The 17,625-nt window shown below is 51.8% G+C and overlaps 1 protein-coding gene across 3 annotated transcripts in view; it reads right to left on the minus strand.

The window, feature by feature from the left end:
- Positions 1–4,437: 4,437 nt before the first annotated feature.
- The window catches only part of HOMER2 (homer scaffold protein 2), a 72,726-nt gene continuing 59,538 nt past the window's right edge, over positions 4,438–17,625 (minus strand). For all 3 annotated transcript variants that reach the window (XM_057494769.1, XM_057494768.1, XM_036931810.2), the window contains 6 exons: positions 15,244–15,336; positions 11,296–11,402; positions 9,005–9,161; positions 7,040–7,150; positions 6,269–6,349; positions 4,438–5,197 (listed from right to left, as the gene is read on the minus strand). In XM_057494769.1, coding sequence (XP_057350752.1) covers positions 5,009–5,197; positions 6,269–6,349; positions 7,040–7,150; positions 9,005–9,161; positions 11,296–11,402; positions 15,244–15,336 — 738 coding nt within the window. In that variant the 3' untranslated portion in view covers positions 4,438–5,008. The remainder of the gene's footprint in view (positions 5,198–6,268; positions 6,350–7,039; positions 7,151–9,004; positions 9,162–11,295; positions 11,403–15,243; positions 15,337–17,625) is intronic.

The following is a 17,625-nucleotide window of genomic DNA, read 5'->3' on the forward strand; positions in this document are numbered from 1 at the left end:
GATTTCATCATACCCTTAACTACATTGTTAAAACGTTAGAAACGACTTACGTATCTGAGGTATGACCTACACGGATGTTAAAAATGATGCAATTACATATTTACTGATATAGAAATATATCCACAATATAGTGTTAAAAGGAGAAAAAAGCAAGGTATAAAACCATATGTATGACTGTATTTTATGAAAAAAGTAATAAAACAAATACAGATATGTAGAAAAACGTCTCAACAGATATATACCAAAATGTTAACAGTGGTTATAATCAGATGGTATCGTATCAGGTGATTTTTTTCACTCATCTGTAGTTTCTTTTTTTTTTTTCCCCACGCAAGAGACTTTATTATCTGAAGGAGAGAGTGGCTGCCCCCAGAGGGGGTGGTAGGTAGAGAGAGAGAGAGGGAGCAGCGGAGAGAGCAGGGAGAGCAGGACAGAGACAAAGAGAGACAGACAGACAGACAGAGCCAGAGAGAGAGCAGCAGAGAGACATACAGAGAGCCACTCATCTGTGGTTTCTTAAAAAAAAAGGAAGTATACATTATATATGTACCAAAAAGGAATTTAAAAAGGGGAAAAAAACAGTTCTCTTGGGAGAGTCTACTTATCTGCTTCATACTAATCATTTAATTCTAACGTTTGATGCAAGAGATGTCTAAATTGCCTGTCATATCATTAAGACATTGCTACAACCATTTATTTAAAGTCAAGACTTTATATTAAAAGTGGTACAATAGGGTGAAACAGCCACACATTCCCCACAGCTGCATCTCATCAGGACTATCAATTATCTGCGAAAATGTCCCCCAGTCTGAACTCCACCCTGGTTTCTCTGGGCACCTGCCAGGTCCATGGGTGGTCCGTGTGGCCCGGGGGCCCACTGTGTACAAGGCTCCACGCTGTCAGAGAGAGCCGGGCACCGTGCAGTTCCACCTGAGACAAAGGCCCACAGACGCTTCTCATGAATGGATTCCAGAAACATACAGGATTATCAAAAGACTCCCCTCGGGTACACATGTTCTGTATAGAAAACCCTTCTTTGCTGTCTCTCCCTCTTCCCCTTGGCACTTGCTCCTCCAATGCACACACACGCACACCCCTAAGTTCACCAGACCATTTCATCTAGCTGCCAAATTCGTACCAAAGTTACCTTCTGGCCTGGCTGGTGTTGAAAGAGGAATTAGAAAACCTGGATTCTTGAGATCGGTGTATGGAAAAGACACGCTTCTATACAGGACTCTCCACCATCCCCAGAATATATATTTCTTTTGGGGAAACCATGTACTCAGAAATTAGGATCCTTTTAAACCATGCACATCATCTAAAAACATATATGGACATTAATTTGCAAGCTTCTAGTTTAAATTGTCAGTGCTCCAAAATCCAGTGACTTATCAAATGATTAAGAGTCATAACTTTTAGGAGGACGAATGGCACAAATGACCTGCTTTCGGTGATGAGCAGACCAGTGGCTGGCTCTGCTTTAAAGGGCAGCCCCTTTCCAAGTGCCCGTGCTAAGTCACGACACAGCTGTCCACCTTCTGAGGGTGCAGCTGGCCACCCAGGAGGCCACACAATAAGGTCCCTGGCATGCCCTGTGGTTGGCTTTCTATAGAAAAAGGGGCCCTGTTAAAATGGGCAGCTCGTGTTGCTTCTGGGCGGTACATGAACTGTATTCCATTCCACCCTTTACTTGATGTTTCACACCAAATGTTGTTGGTAACAGCCAGGCGCCAGCCGGCCGCCATCCTACAGGCTGTGCTCGTGGGCTGCCTGGGTCTAGAGACATCCACGAGGGGTCTGTAGGTTGGAACTGCCCACCTGGCCGGTTCTCCGGGGGTCGGCCAGGTCCCACTCAGCCTGCCCTGGCCACTGCGCTGGCCCGCTCCCTCCCTGTGCTGAGCTCTGCCAACTCACGGCCTCCTGCTTCTTTCGCACAGACTGCTCTGCCTCCATTGAAGCCACCAACAAGGAACTCAAAACGTTCGTGCTTCGTGAATCCGCCTCTCAGAACACAGACACTGTTCTAACAACACTCTCGGAAGATTGCCGCCAAACCAGTCGCTGGAAAACGGAGCTCCCTGCTTGTAATGAATGCAAATGTAATTCTGACTCGCTCTTCTATAAATAGTCATTTGCTATGGACATATGTTAAAATAATCTAATTGCAATGTGCTCTTATCAGGATATAAGAGAAATCATTTTTCCTGGCACCCAGAGGTCACTAAAGGGAGACCAGTGTCTCAGCTCGGGACGACACTGGACTGTTGCCCAGGGGACCAGGCTGCAGGACCCCACAGTGGCCCGCTGGCTGGGTTACTCTGGCTGTGTCACTTCCTGTCTGCAAAACAGGGGATGGTCTCTGCCCAGCTGAGGTCTCAAGGGGCAGCATGCCAGTGCGTGCAAAACTGCTGTACCCGCAAGTTCCAGGTTTTCTCTCCTTCCAAGGCCAGGCCACACGGTCCCAACCTGGCACGGGGGTGGCTTCCATTCCTGGGCCCAGGAAGAGTTCTCCCCTTGCTTCCCTTAAACCTGCAACACATCCAGTTGGGTACTTGGAATGCAAATTAGTTTTAAGGATCATTATGGATAAAGGATCCCAATTTTTCCGTTGCCTCTTCAGGTCGCAGGTTTCATGGATGGAGAATAAAGCTAACGGCCCATGCCACCAGTCTTGGGGATGTCAAAACCAGGAGACATTGCTTGGAAACAAAAGCATACTAAACTCTGGAAAATGGCATGAATCCACCAGGTCATTTCACAGGTCGAGTCCCCCCTGATGGGACCCGAGGCTACCTGAAAGGGCCACTCTCTCAACCGACTGTCCAGGTTGTCCCTGGGCCATTTTGTTTTAAAGAAAGTAAATGAAGAAACATTAAGGTCTTCAGAGAAGAGCAGAAGGAGCTGAAAGCCCAGCCCTTTCATGCTGTGTTTTCTCCGCTCTGCGGGCTTACGCTAGAGGGGCCCCTGTGGCTCGCAGCTGCTGGGCTGTGGGAGGCTGACAGTTTGGGGATCGTGTTCTCACTGTTACCAACTCGTGCTCACCAAACTCACGGGGCCCCATTGCAGAGGCCCTACTGCTTCCAGTGTTCTTTATGGTCATTGGGCAGAATGTGCAAGTGGCCTTAGCAACGCCATCCACCTGGGACTATGTCACCTGAGCATGCGCCCATCAGTCGAGTTGGTTCCTTCTGGATTAACAAACCACTCACAGGGCAGCGGGCATCAGAAGACCCATGTGGAGGCTTTGGAACCCCAGAGTCACTGCTCCTGGGCAGCCCCCCGCCCGGTGTGACAACAGGCGGGCTGACCTGGCCCGAGAAAAATCCCTCAGCCCATGGCTGGGCCCCGGGGCCGACGCCTGGCCAGCCCAGCTCTGGTCTCTGGCCAGCAGGAGCTTGGAAAAGGCACGGCCTGCAGTGCCCTGTCCCAGGTCCCCAAGACGGCTGATGCGTCCCTTTTCCTGGGCAGCCCCACGCCCAGTATGACCAGCGGAACCTGCCCCCGCAGCCTGAAGGCCCCTCCAGGGCCTTGGCACCCCAGGTGGCCGGCTTCAGCCCTTCCCCATGCCCAGTCCGACTCCTTGCCCAGAGAGGCGGTCCCCGCTGGAGGGAGGAGAGCACTGACTCGTGAACCCGCCGGCCGGGGTCATGTCGCGTGTGCCCATCCGCTCCTCAGACTGCTCGTTGTTCAGCCAAATCCAACAGGGCGAGATCCTTAGCACGTGAGAAAATCTTTCTATAGGGGGAAGGTCTCAGAGTTGTTCTCAAAGTGGGTCAGAGGCCACCAAGCCTCCTTCCTACCCGAAGGCATTCAGAAATGCCTACAGCAGCGGACTCAAACCATCTTGCCACATGCGGGGCACCCGATGCCACCGGCCCCACAGAGAACCGAGGAAGAGAGGAGAGGCCGCGGCTCCGTCCCTGCTTAGCAGAAGCCAACCGGAGGCAGGCGCAGCCGACCCCCTGCGACACCGCGGCCGGGCCCAGCCAGCGTCCGCCGACTCTCCCTCAGGGGCCTGAGGTTTCTGTCTCAGCTGCCCAGCTGAGCAAGAGATCCCACCCAAGGCCCCAGGCCCCTTCACCAGGGACAGGCAGCAGTCCTGGAGCCCCCAGGCCACAGGACCCCGTGCTTGGAGAAGGGTGGTCCCAGCGCCAGAGCCCCCAGGGGCAGAGCACCAGGGAGGGGCTCCAGCTGCTCCCATCGGCCCCCACCGCCCACCGGGCCCACCCATCAATCTGGCTGCACTTTTATCCGCGAATCTGACCTCGTGATTATCCATGAATCGGACCGCAGTGATCAGGGAATCTGCCGGCACAATCCATCACGTTCATGTCTGATAATTGCCCAGCGCACAAGACAGTGGCTTGTTTAACCACAGGCTGAAACAACAACAGGGGTCTGATGGACTCTGCAGGGAGGTTCGATTAAAACACTAAATTCTGTTTATATGTTTAATTGAACAAATATTTATTAAGCACCTACTTTGTGCCAGGCACTGTGCTAGGTACCCTCACAGCACTGCCGCCTCTGTGGGATGACAACCGGGGAAGGGGACTGGGGCGCAGCCCTGGGAACGGGGGGATGGAAGGGTCAGAGGGCACGCACCCACCAGGAACTGCTTTCTCGGGGCGAGTCTCCCCGAACTGGCTGCTCACCTCGCGCCCCACGCCCTGCAGCCTGGTGGACATTCAAATGCGCTGGACGCTGTCCACAAGGAGGCGCGCAGAGGGTTCTCATTTGGATCAGAAAATACTTTTTTTAGTTCCCATGGTCGCAGCAGCTCTTGAGAGATGCGGCGCCCCTGCCCTGGCTGCGTAAACGGTTAAGGTAGACCTGAGGCTGGATTCCTGAGTCGAGCCTGCAGTTGCCCAGGACCCCGCGGGGCCGGGAGAGGCGCCTTCCCGTCTGGAGAGGAGGGCGGGCGGCACCACTGGCTGGAGTCACGCGGGCCGCGCCCGCACCCGCTCGTCCCGTGCCGCCGCTCACGGGGCCTCGCGGCCTGGCCGCCCTAGTCGTCGGCGCCCAGCGTGGAGAGGCCCCTGCGGAAGTCATGGAGGTCGTCCAGCTTCCCGTCCAGCACCTCCAGGAAGCTCCTCAGCTCCGCCTTGAGGTGGCGCTCGCGGCACCTGCTCTCCTCCACGTCGGTCTTCAGGGAGCGCACTTTGTCTTCCAGGTCCTGATTGTCCCTCTCGGCCGCCTGGAGCAGAACAAAGCGAGGGGGTCCGGAGGGCAGCGAGGGGAGCCGAGCGCAGCCACGGCCACGGCCACGGGGTGCACCCCACCCCGCCGTGACCACACTGTCCCCGCTCCTGTGCGCTGCGTCCCCAGACGCGGCAAGGCCCCCAGCACCAGGCCTGTGCGCGCTGCTGTCTGCATGCAGGTGTCGGGCATTTCCGTGCGCCCGCCTTCCCACCTGTCCCCCAGAGGTGCTGGCGGCCAGTGTGCGCCACCATCTGGCCTGAAAAATGATGTCCCTACACAGAAGGGGGGTCCTTCCACCAAGGGCCCAGAGACAAACTCCGACATCCTAGAAGGAGGGGCCTTCAGCCCCGGTCCCGTCGGCAGAGTGGCTGCCCCCCCCCCCCGCCCCCTGCTCAGGCCCCCAGGCCAGCCTCTCAGCAGGAAGGCGGCCGCAGACTCAGGGACAGCGTGTCCCACAAGGCGTCTGCCAGTGTTACCACGGAGACGTTCAGGCTCCTGCAGGCAGGACCGCTGTGCATGTCCCCAAGTGAGGCCTCAGCACCGAGGAGGAGCTGCCATTTTATGGGTGAAAATGAGACTTTCGGAACCAGTACTGATCTCTGGGTTCTGTGCTTGAATACAGCAGAACCTGAGAGGTGGAAGAGGATGTGAAAACCACCCCCCCGTCTGAAATCTGAGGCCAGCAAGGGGGCCTGGGCCTGCCCAAGGTCACATCCAAGGTCACCGGTGGGGGCCATGGCGAGGTGGGATAGCACTGGGGCAGCTGCTCTCAGCCCTGCATTCTGTCCCCTGCCCCTCACTGCCTCTGTCGTTCTGTAGAGACCTGAAATGTCACCTGCACTATGGCTATGCACGGGACACCTTCGGAGAAATGGAAAAACCAAAAGACAGTGCTGACTGCGCCTGGGGCTTGGGGGAAAGAGGGCACCTGGCATAGAGTCACTGCCGGCTTTCCCTGAACAGAAAGTCACTCTCTTTACCATGCAAGCTGTGAAAGGAGAGGACTTGGGGCTCAGAGGACAAACGCCTTCTCGTCCAAGCCAAGATGGATGTGCTCCCGCCTTACCTCTAACTTCTCGGAGACGTATTCACACTCTGACATGAGCTGAGGTATGATTTCACTTTGCTTTTGGAGATCTTTCAACTCCTACAGGAGACAGACATTAAAAAAAAAAAAAAGTGAAAGCAAGTCAGCTAAAACGTATTCCAGAAAATCCCCAACCTGGGTGTACGCTGACAGAAGCAGCTCTTGGAGCTGGCACCTGCCAAAATAATGAAGGCGAGGATCTAATACTTAACACACATCAGGTAATTCTAAGGGCTGAGTGTGTTCCGTGTATTATCACATCAAGTCCGTACACCAACATAAAAGGTCTTATGATTCCTCTTCTGTAGACGGGGACACTGAGGCTGAGAGGCTTGGCAGCTTGCCTACGGTCTCCAGGGCCTGGGTACTTAGCAGTCCTGCCTCCAAGAACTAAATGACTATGAAACTGGTGGTTCTCGCTGCATTAATTTGATGGCAGAAATCAACCTCTGATGATTGATGTGTAAAAGTTTCCGAGTGTTTTGTAACATGTTCGCCCCCTCTTGGACCTGAGTGACTGCTTAATGAATACAAGGGGGGACTGCGGAGGGCCACGGCGAGGCCTCTGCTCTGGAGAACGGGTGCCCTGGGGTCCTGCTGGCTCTGCCTCCATGCTCATGTCCAGGCGGCTGCTGCGGCTGGTCACGCGCCCCTTGGCCACCCGCTGCGTGTCCCCGGGTGGCGATCACCCCCCAGGGCCCAGGCAAGCATGCGGAGGGGAGGACCCCTGGAGCACTGCTGGCCACTCACCATCTCCTTCTCCCGGAGCTCCGACTCCAGCTCCTCGATCCTCCTCTTCAGCTGCGTGTTCTTCTCCTTCTCTCTGCTGATCTCGCTGCACTGTTCTTCTAGCTCATCGATCTTTAATAAATGTCACACGTGAAAGCAGGGACGCTAGCTTACTTCAGGCAGTCAACAAAAGAACACCACCATTCTGCTTATGCTTTCGTTTAAAATAAACCATAAATGAACCTACTTTCCCTGTGGCTATGAACAAATTCCATGTGGCTGCCCCGCAGGGCTGCTGGCCCTGCTTGCGCAAGATGCCGTGAGTCTCACAACTGGGCTGCAGGACGCCCTGAGCTTCTGCTTTTCTCTCATGGCTGTGAGACCGTCACTTTAGGATGACTTTCAGGACCCATCACAAGCAGGACCAGATGGCCTGCGAGTTGACCTGCTTCTCCCCAGAATGATTTTCACATCATTTTAATCATGTCTTGAATTATTCTGTTTCATCTCAAGGATTTAAGCCAGCAAGGCAGCAACTCAGTGGGACAGTGGTACCAAAGGGGACGCAATGACATTTCAAACGTTTTGAATCAAGATGACCTTTCCTTACAGATGCGTGCGGAAGGGGCCTGGCCTGTGGGCCTCTTCCTGGAGGGATCAGAGGCTCACCCTGAACCGGCAAATGCCCGGACCACCTCTCCCTCTCCTCCCCGAGCCTGCACCTCAGAAGGGATGAGCAGACCTGACAATCCTGGCATAGCTGCCTGGTGCTGAGCACCTCCCAGGGGCCAGAGCGGGCGGGAGGCGTGCCACGACCGAGTGACACAGCAGTGCACGTGATAGGGCCCCCACAAGCAGGCTTCTGCAGCCCTTGACGCGAGGGACACTGGCGGTGGACATGAGGACAGTCCTCAGGGGCAGCCTGCCCCAGCCCCAGGGACTGGGAGTACCAGCCACGGCAGCTGCTGGGGCGTCCACCAACGTCCCCCTCCCGCTGAGTCCCAGTGCTTCCCGCCCAGGGCAGCTGAGCCTCCCCTCCGGAGCGAGTTCTGGGTGGCGAGCTTTGCCCCTCCCCGCACTGCCCTTTGGCCCTTCCACCCAGACGCTGAGTAAGAAACTCGGCCCTTTGCTCGCAAAGAGAAAGAAAGGGCAAAGGGCCCTCAGCAGGCTGGTCAGCCAGGCCTCGTAGGGCCCGTGTGGGGCCAGCAGCTGCCAGGCGCCGCTCATTGTCAACACTTTCGGTGCCAAAATGAACAAGGACATGGGGCGGTTTTATGGGCCATCTGTACCCAAGCAAGCTGATGAGACCGGGGAGCGGCCTCCCGTGGCTCCATTCAGGTTGGGTGGGAAGGTTATAAATGGGGGGCAAGGGAGAGTGACACCAATTCAGTGTCAGTGTCCCCCCGAAATCCCGAGCTGAAAAAGCAGCCATTGCTCACCAACCATCAAAGCATGGTCAGCACAGTGACCCCCGGACCTCTGCTGGGGATTTCCTGGCCACCCCCAAACTACCACATCGTCTCCACCCCAAGTGCGAGTGACATACCAGGGGAGGTGCCGGCGAGCGCTGCGGGCATCAGAGCTCGGTGGCCAGGAAGGCGAGGCGGGCACGGGCACGGGGCGGAGGTCAGCACCCTGCCTCCCGCCTCCAGGGCCACGCCCCTCACCTCACATCCGAATCCACATTTTCAGAAATGGTGGCTTGTGCGGAAGCAGGTTTCTGAGCACAGGCTCCCCGCTCACCCTGTGGGTCCCTTTTCTCCAGCAAACACCACCAGCCCACCACAGGGGGCCACCCACCAGCCAAGGCCAGCCCACAAGTGGCATCAGCGGGCGCTCTTTGCCAGGGGCAGCAGTGACGGGCCCCGTTTCCCTCTCCTGGTTTGCAGTGGGGCTGCCGGGGCTCGGCTCCCGCCCGGCCCTGAGTCAGTGAGGCCCACGCCCTGCTCCGCCCGGGACGGGCGCCCCTGCCCCGCCCGCGCCCACCTTGCTGCGCAGCTGGTCGTTCTCGTCCCGGCAGGCGGAGAACTGCCGCTTCCACTGCTCGGCGCTGGCCGCGGACTCCTGCAGCGCCGTGCTCAGCCTGGCGTTGCTCTCCCGCAGGGTCTGCAGCTCGATCTCCCACTTCTTCACATTGGCAGCACTGGGGGCAGGCGCCGGGGGTGACCCAGGTGGCCACGGCCATCGGCTGCCCCGCCGCGCGCCCTCCACCCCGGGGACCAAGTGCCTGGAGGGGCCGGTGCTCTCACTGGTGCCAACCTGGCGCCTTGCTGGCTGCCTCCTCAGGGAAGCACTTATCAGAGGACACGGTCCCCGCCATAGCCTCCAGCAGACCGAGGGCCCGGGTCTGACGGGCAGCCTGGCCCCACGGGGACGTGTGCCTCCGCGGAGCCTCTCAAGTCCAGATCTGAGAGCCAAAGCCGCAGGGACAGAGGACACGGGGTCTGGGAACCCCCAGGGGCAGAACTGGGGGGCCTGGCCAGGGCGTGGAGGGTGCCCACAACTCCGCGTCCCCTCGGGGTGTGGGGGACACCCCGAGTCCCCTCCTGAGCCTCCGTGCGCTCAGTGAGGCTCTAAAACACACCCTGGGGTCAGGCTGCCCTCGGTGCGCAGGCTGCGGGGACCCGTCTGCCTCCCCGGGTCCGTGGGCCGTGGGCTCCTGTGGCCCGAGGACGGAGCCTAGACCAGTGAGCCCAGCCTCCCCTCACGCAGCCCAGCTGTGGGCAGTCCCATCCCCAAGGCTGCACGTTCTTTTTCTCTTTTTTTAAAGTAAATACAATGGTATCTGGATAATCTGCATTGTCGTCCATTCCACAGCCTTGAGGATCTAGGAATGCGATTGGAAAATAGAAACTTTCAAACAGTGCGGCCTGCAAAAGCAGTAACGTGTTCGCTGGCAATCTGGGTGGATGAGCGGGGATCTAAGCTGACTTAGGGCGGTGGCTTCACACCCACTCCTTGCTCATTAAGTCGGGATTCAAGAATATTTATCTTTAGGGATGAAACTGATTTTTATACAGGTAGCCCCCTGTGATTTAACCAAAAACAACCCCCACAATCACCTGAGCAGGAAGAACAGGTCATGGTTTTGCCCCTTAAAGGACCTGACAACCCACTGTCCAAAGCAGGTGGTTGGGCGGATCACTGTTCTTTCTAGAATCCCCAGATCAGTCACAGGAATCAATACGCTCCCTGCACCAGCCGGCCTGCCGAGCTGGGGAGGTGGGTGCCCACCCTTAGGAGGCTCCAGCTGTGGCATGTGCCTGGCCGCCTCTGGGAAGGTGCCTGAAGAGTGCGCACAACTGCAGCTTTGTGTGAGAAGGAGGTAGAATGGGATGATAGAAAATTTACTAGCTGGGTGGTCTTAGGCAGGATTCACTCTATCACCTGGGGCTCAGTTTCCTCATATGTAAAATGGAAATAACACGACCAAGCTCTCCCATTAGGCAACTCTAGGAGAGCAGCTTCTCCATGAGGGGCGGCTTGGGGGAGCCGGCTGCACCCCCACCAGCTGAGCAGAATGACTCCAGAAGACAGCAGCTCTGAGCGTGCTCACGGGGCCAGCATATGCTGTGAAGCCCAGCGCAGCCGCTGGGAAATGGGCCACATTCTCATGACATAAAAACACAAGCATAGCCTGCAGAGGCATTAAAATTAAAATCCCACTGGCATTGTGGGGACTGTGTTCAAGTTATGGATCGGTTTAGGGAAATTGATACTTTCTGATATATCATGTCTTTCTACCACTTCCCAATAGAATACATCTTTCTAGTTGTTAAATTACTTTTTTTTGTTCTTCAAAATCACTTTAAAGTTTTCTTCATATAGAGTCTGTACATTTCTCAAGTTTATTCTCATGCATTTTACAGTTCTAGTACATATTGTAAAGGAAATCTCTTCTTCAAATACATATTCTATATGATGTTTATATATAGAAAAGCTATTGATTTTGTGGGATTTTATATTATTTTTAGTAGTTTCTCAGGTTTTTAAAATATTTTCCTTGGATGTCCAAGACTCAGTCTTGCCATGTATGAATAAAGGGTAAATTTGGGTTCAAAATACAAAACAGAAGCGTCTCCCTCCCTCACACACACTAACGCACAAACTGATGCTGATGTGTTCAGCCAGAGGACAGCCCTGAAGCCAGGTGGCCTCCCTCTGGCCAGGGAACAAGGCCAGACCGAGCGGGACCCAGTCTCCTCTCCCAATTTCTGAAACCCTGCCCGGCAGAAAGGCTGCAGGGAAACACCGAGCTTGGACTTGAAACCCCTTACCTCTGCGTCAGAGCCATCTTCAGCTTGTCGTTCTCGGACTTCAGGTGTGTGTCAGCAGGACCCGCGTGAGAAGCCTTTTCATCGTCTGTCCCATTGACACTGGATGCCTGAGTAGGAGACGGGGTTTCACACCCAGATTCTGGGCCAAAGTGAATCACCTTCACACGTCACTGCTCTCCTCACAGCAGCAGCAAGTTTAGAGCGTGTGCAGAACCGACTCATCCGACCAGGATGCCGCAAAGACTAACGGTCACAGACTCTTAGCAGAGACCACTTAGAGCCCAGAGCAGTCCACGTGGGGCTCAGGGAGTCTGTGCTTCACTGACGAGAGAGTGCCCGGCCTGTTCTCTCTGAGCCTCGAACCCAAACTTTACAGACCCACCTAACAAACTCAGATGCCTGTTCTCCTTAAGTAACAGAACAGAAGCCACAGGTTCAAGGGGGAGGAGGGATTTACAACAGGGAACAAGAAACAGTGCTGAGACGACTTAAAAATCCCGGGGCTACAGAGAATTAGAGCAGCACATGCACTAAAATGACAGGACTCACACACGATGCTCGCTGTCCCCACTACTGCTTAGCATCGCTATGAATATTCTGAAATATTTTTGGTAATAAGTCATACCCCAGGGAGGTGAAATCTCACCTGCTCTGGGGTAAGATCTTAGAAAGATCTTATTTAGCCTCCAATAAGCATAAAGGCAAAGGAAGGAACAATGAAGGGAAGGATGTATAAATTTGACCAAACTATAAGTTTCTGCACTGTAAAAAACACACATCGTAAGCAAAATAAACGAGCTAACAGAAACCTGGGGGAAACATCTCCTACTCAATATCTGTGGATACTGGAAACAAAATGTTACTACTGTTCCTATACTGGAAAACTTAGTGTCCTCATCTTTTAGAGCAGCACACTGAAATATTTATGCATGAAATGATGTCTAGGATTTGCTTTACAATTTAAGGGGATGTAGGGGGGGGGGCCCTGGATGAAACAATTGGTCATACATTCCTAACTGTTAAAGCTGACCTCCAGGTCCAGGGAGGCTCATTATACAATTCTGCCTAGCTTTATGTGCGCTTAGAAAGGTCCAGGTTAAAAAAAAAAGTTCTTGCAAATCAACTCAAAAAGATTAATACTTTTTTTAAAAAAAGGAAAGAATGTACAACTGACATTTACAGAAGAAATGCACAGAATCAACAAATAGAAAACATTTAATCTCACCAGTAAAGAAATAAAAGAAGGAAAAAGCCAATAAGGCACATTTTTCTTGTCAAATCAACAAAGCTTTGTTGGTGAGGGTATTGGGGGGGAGTCGTTCTTATTCACTGCTGGTGGGAGTTAGAGCCGCACAGTTCTGCAGACTTCGTCTGCAGCATCTGTCAGAAGCTTTAACCTAGGACTTTCACTTCAAGAATTTATTCCGTGGAAACCATCACATGCACAAATATGTTCCAGAACATTCATCAGTATTGCTTATATTAATGGGGAATTCGAAACCACATAGACATCCCAAATTAGGAGAAGTAAAAAGAATAAACTGTGATACAAACACTGGAATACTGTCTAGCTGTTAAAATAGTTTTGAGAAGAGATATTTGAAGGCACAGGGGATGATCATGACATATAGACTGAAAAAATTTGTTAAAAAAGAATATAAAAATATACTGGAAAACTAATTAGGAAGATAAACACCAAAATATTAATATGTACACCAAATATTAACAAATATAATATTTGAATGGTGAGAAAGCAGATAATTCTTATTTACTTCTTTATAGGATGGCATATCTTTGATTTCTGCAATAAATATGTATTGAGTTTATAATCCAGAAAAAAACCCACATTCAATGTGTTTGTAAGTAGGTTGTTTAAAATCTTCAAACACTTGGACAAAGTGTCCCCTCCCTAAGAGATTCAGAAAACCAAGGAGTTGGATGATTTCTAAGAAAAAGAAAAAGAAAAACAAAAAAATATATCATGATCTCTATATCTGGGGGAACATCAGACAGGGTAAATAAAAACCAAAGCTCAGAGACAAAAAAAGTTATACGTTATTAATACATGTATATAAAATAGCATCTTATGGGTATACTTGATTTTTTTAAGGGTTAAAATGCTTTTGGGGCAAAAAACCCCATTAAAACAAAAACCTTATGTAAAAGAACTCTGATATTAAAGTTTGAATATATTCCTATAATACGTGATGTTCAGAAAAAGATGGTCTATTAGAGACTCTTGGGGCCACAGACCACTTTATAGGTCTTCAGAGGTAATCAGTACACTGATAACAGCATCAGTTAGATGATGTTCAGGATTATTTAGAAGGATTCAGGGACGCTCCTGCACCTGAGGTCTGATATGCATCCATTTGCACATATGCACATGGGGCCCCTTTTATACAACGAGCTCAGGGCAAGGCGCTGGGAACTCACCTAAGCCACACGGGCTCTGCCTTCGTGAAGCAGCCCAAGCCGCTAGAGCGCCCGTCCTCAGGGCCACCGTGGGCCACGGACCCAGGGCCCCTGGGCCATCTCTCCCTTCCTGCCCCCGGAGAGCCCCAGAGGTGGTGGGGCTCCCCCCTGTGCCTTACTTGGGGCTCCCTTCACATAACGGGGTTCACTTTCTCATGCTCCAGCTTTCACCCTCCTCTGCTCACCGCTTCTTGGCCACCCAAGGCCTTGGCTGTTGCTACTTTGAGGCAGATGGTCAAGTCTAGCGTGTCCATCTTGCCCACTCAAGGTGCCCAGGCCTCCGGGTCCTCTTCCCACGTGCCGTCCCTGGCCCCGTCCCTCCCCTTTGCCCTGTGGCTGCTCCGGCCTGGCCATCCTCCACCCCAAGGCCTCCTGGCCCAGCTCCTCACCCTCTGTTGCTCCTTGACTTCCTCACACCCACATGCACCCCTCACATCAATTCCAGGTTGGCAACAGTGTCTGCCGACAAGCCAATGATAAATGATGAAATAAAAAACGAACCAATTATAAACCATCTGCTAAGGAAGCACCCGGGTCTCTCGTGGTGTCTCCCGGAGCATCCGTCCCTCCCAAGCGCACCTCATTCCCAGCCAAGCAGACTCCTGGCTGTCCTGCTAGTACATCATGCTTATTTCATTCCTGACTGCAAACCTTTGCTCCCTTCCCCTCTCTCGACCTTTAACCTCATCACTAGGGCAAGCCTTCTGCCCACTGCCACATGCATGAATCTAGACACCAGGAACACAGGTTTTTATTATTTCAGGTTAAAATAAGTCCCTGTGGTCAATCAGCACACTTTTAAGTACACAGACTACTCACTTCCTGGCAAAGCCAGGAGTATCACTGCTGGAATATCACCTCCCTGTGCGACTCTTGTTGAAGTGGGGACACAGGGACGAGGGCTCTCGGGCACGCATGGAGTTTTCTCTCTCACAGGCACAGACCGTCTGTGGAAGACTTCTGGCAAACGACTGGGGAAATCTAAGCTTAGACTGGAGCTACCACTAATTTTATTAGAAGTGCTAATGATGTGGTTATGTTGGAAAACATCATTACTTTTTTAGAAATACTGAAGAATTTAGGCATGAAATGTCCTGATGTCTGTAACGTATACGTGGCCTCTGTCAGTGAGCATCCTTCAGGCGGACCTCGCCTCCCAGCACAGAAGTGAACGGGCTGCCTCGCCACAGCATTTAAGCCCAGCGACCAGAGCATGGCTCTCCGGGGCCAGGAACATGCATTGACTCTAATCTCATCAACTGGTTTCCATCAAAAACCCATCACTGCATCCTGAAAAATTCAAGAGTGTCCTCAAAGCATGTCATACGCATCTCCCTGTGGTCAGACGAGTAGTTGAAAAGACCTTCAAAATGCCCCACTGCTAAAACTCCCCATTTCTTGTCAAAAGGGACAAGGAACAGAGAGACTCAATCACAGATAACACTCAGATTGATTTACGGACCAACCACTCACTTGGGAATGATTACTTGAGGTCTCGATTTTCTCCTGGGACTTGTCTCTGGCTGACGTGGCGGCTTCTTTCACCTCCTGGAATTTCTCTGCAAACTGAGCACAGAGCATCGTCAGCACGGTTCCTCCTGACCGTGTACGTGGCTGACACTCAGAACCCACCTTTATTGTTTTGCATTCATTTTAAGCCAATAAATTGTGCATAAATACAAAAGAATTTTATTTCAGATTAAAAATCAATGAATATTCAGAATGCTTCTTCGAGACACTACTGGCCAAACCCAGATCTGAATCAATTTCTAAGCTACTGAAGCTAATTTGATAATAAAGTACTGAAAGTAAAGAAGTATCGAAAACCTTTGGTTAACAGTAACTAATACAAAGGCAAGAAAGGAAATTTAGCTGTACCACAGAAAGGATCCATGAAAAACTCCATAATTGAAAAACGTCATAATCTCTATCAAAAGAACTAAGAATTCTTAGTCCAATGTGACGGAAAACAATAACATCCAAAAAGATGGGAAGAAGGAACCATTCTAGATTTTAAAAGCTACGCCTATGAAACAGCAAAATGCAACATGAAGCCTATGATTGAATCCTGCTTTGTACAGACCGTCTGTGGAAGACTTCTGGCGAACGACCGGGGAATCTGAGCTTAGACTGGAGCTACCACTAATTTTATTAGAAGTGCTGATGATGTGGTTATGTTGGAAAACATCATTACTTTTTAGAAATACTGAAGTATTTAGGCATGAAATGTCCTGATGTCTGTAATTTACTTTAAAGACCATCAACAACCGTAAAATAGATGAAGAAATGTGGCAATTGTTAACAGCTGTTAAATCCAGGTGATGTGAGTGTGGGTGTTTATTATTTTTAAAAAATGTTTTAATATTTTCATAGTAAAAGAAAATGTTTTAAATCTCAGGGCTATCAAATCCATCACTGGCTCCCAGTCACTGACAAGGCAACTGATTTTAATTAGCAAATGCGCTGTTTCAACAGAGAACATTCTGTGATGGATAATGCTGGCAAAATGCTACAATGCAAGAGAGCTAAATGTGGTTTCTGAGAGACAAACAAAAAAAAGCTAGCAAGTTGCAAGGCTACTGACAGTTCTGTGGCTTCTGCTGAGAACTCATTAATTTCTGAGCATAGCTAACCCGAGTATCTTTGAAATGCTCACAACAGTGATCTGCTTCGGGAGTCCTTGCCAGGTGACAGATGCCGGCCACCCAGGCACCCCGGTAGAAGCAGAAAGGGTCAGCCTTTCTGTTCTGGCCTCTGTTGCTTTCTGCAGGCCCCTAAATAAGGCCATGGGGCTTCATATTTACTGACCCAGAGCTGTCAGTGGAAACGCATGTTACTGCTGCTTATAACAGCAGTGCGGGACAAAGCAGCCCCCGTCCCCTTCCTTGTGGGGGACCCGTTACATGTCATGAACCCCTTGATGGCACAGGGTCCTTGCCTTTTCTCTCCACACGTTCCCCTATGCCTGGCAGGAAGCCGGCATGAATGAGTTTGTTCAGTGAATGAATGAGCTCTGGATTCCGGACTTGACACCCCTGCCACCTTGGGAGAAAGAATCACTTTAAAGGCCCAGGCCTAACCTTAGAATGGCATAGCTCATCTTTTGCCAGACAAGCAAGGGTGCAGGTCGGGGCACACTGTGGTGTCTGCCCCATCTTTCTACTTCTTAAGCTTGCCTGATGGCATCACCTTGGAACTAGGTAGGCAGCTCATGGACCACGAACACTATCCCAGAAGAGATTTGTGCAGACACTGTGAGGGCGTTTCAATCTTAGGAAGACAATTAAAGATGCAATTTTTAAAAGGCATTACTTTAAATGTTTTTGTGCCCAGTATCCATTAAAAGTCAAATACAGTTCGAAGAAAACTGTCACACACATGGTTCTCAACAGACACCCTTGCTAACTGAATCCTGCCATGCTGTGCTGTGCTCAGTAGGCTGGGAGCTGGCTCTCTCCCCAAAGTACCTCAGTCCTTCACCAGGCTTCCTAACCAAATGTGATGCTTTTTACGGACCCTCTTGTCCCTGGCAAGGTCCCTTTCTCTCATGGACCTTCTTCAAAGCTCCTTGTACACTAGACTAGGAATATCATGCTCATTCAGTCAAGAAACACAATCCAAACGCCACTCACTCCTTCAGTGAACAAGTATTGCCACTGTACCTGAGGCTGGCCATGCACAAAGCCGGGAGCTGGGGCGTGTACACTGGGCATCTAGCAGATCCTGCCCCTGCTGCCCAGGAGGCCAACAGCTGAGTAGCGGGAGACAGTGGCAAACAAGTCAATGAAGAGAGTTCTGCCAGGCTTTGGCAAAACAAGTCACCTCTGGACAGAGCTTGGGGCCTTCCCTCCCACT

This window comes from Manis pentadactyla, chromosome 18, assembly GCF_030020395.1.
Source record: "Manis pentadactyla isolate mManPen7 chromosome 18, mManPen7.hap1, whole genome shotgun sequence".
In the NCBI taxonomy this organism is placed as follows: Eukaryota; Metazoa; Chordata; class Mammalia; order Pholidota; family Manidae; genus Manis; species Manis pentadactyla.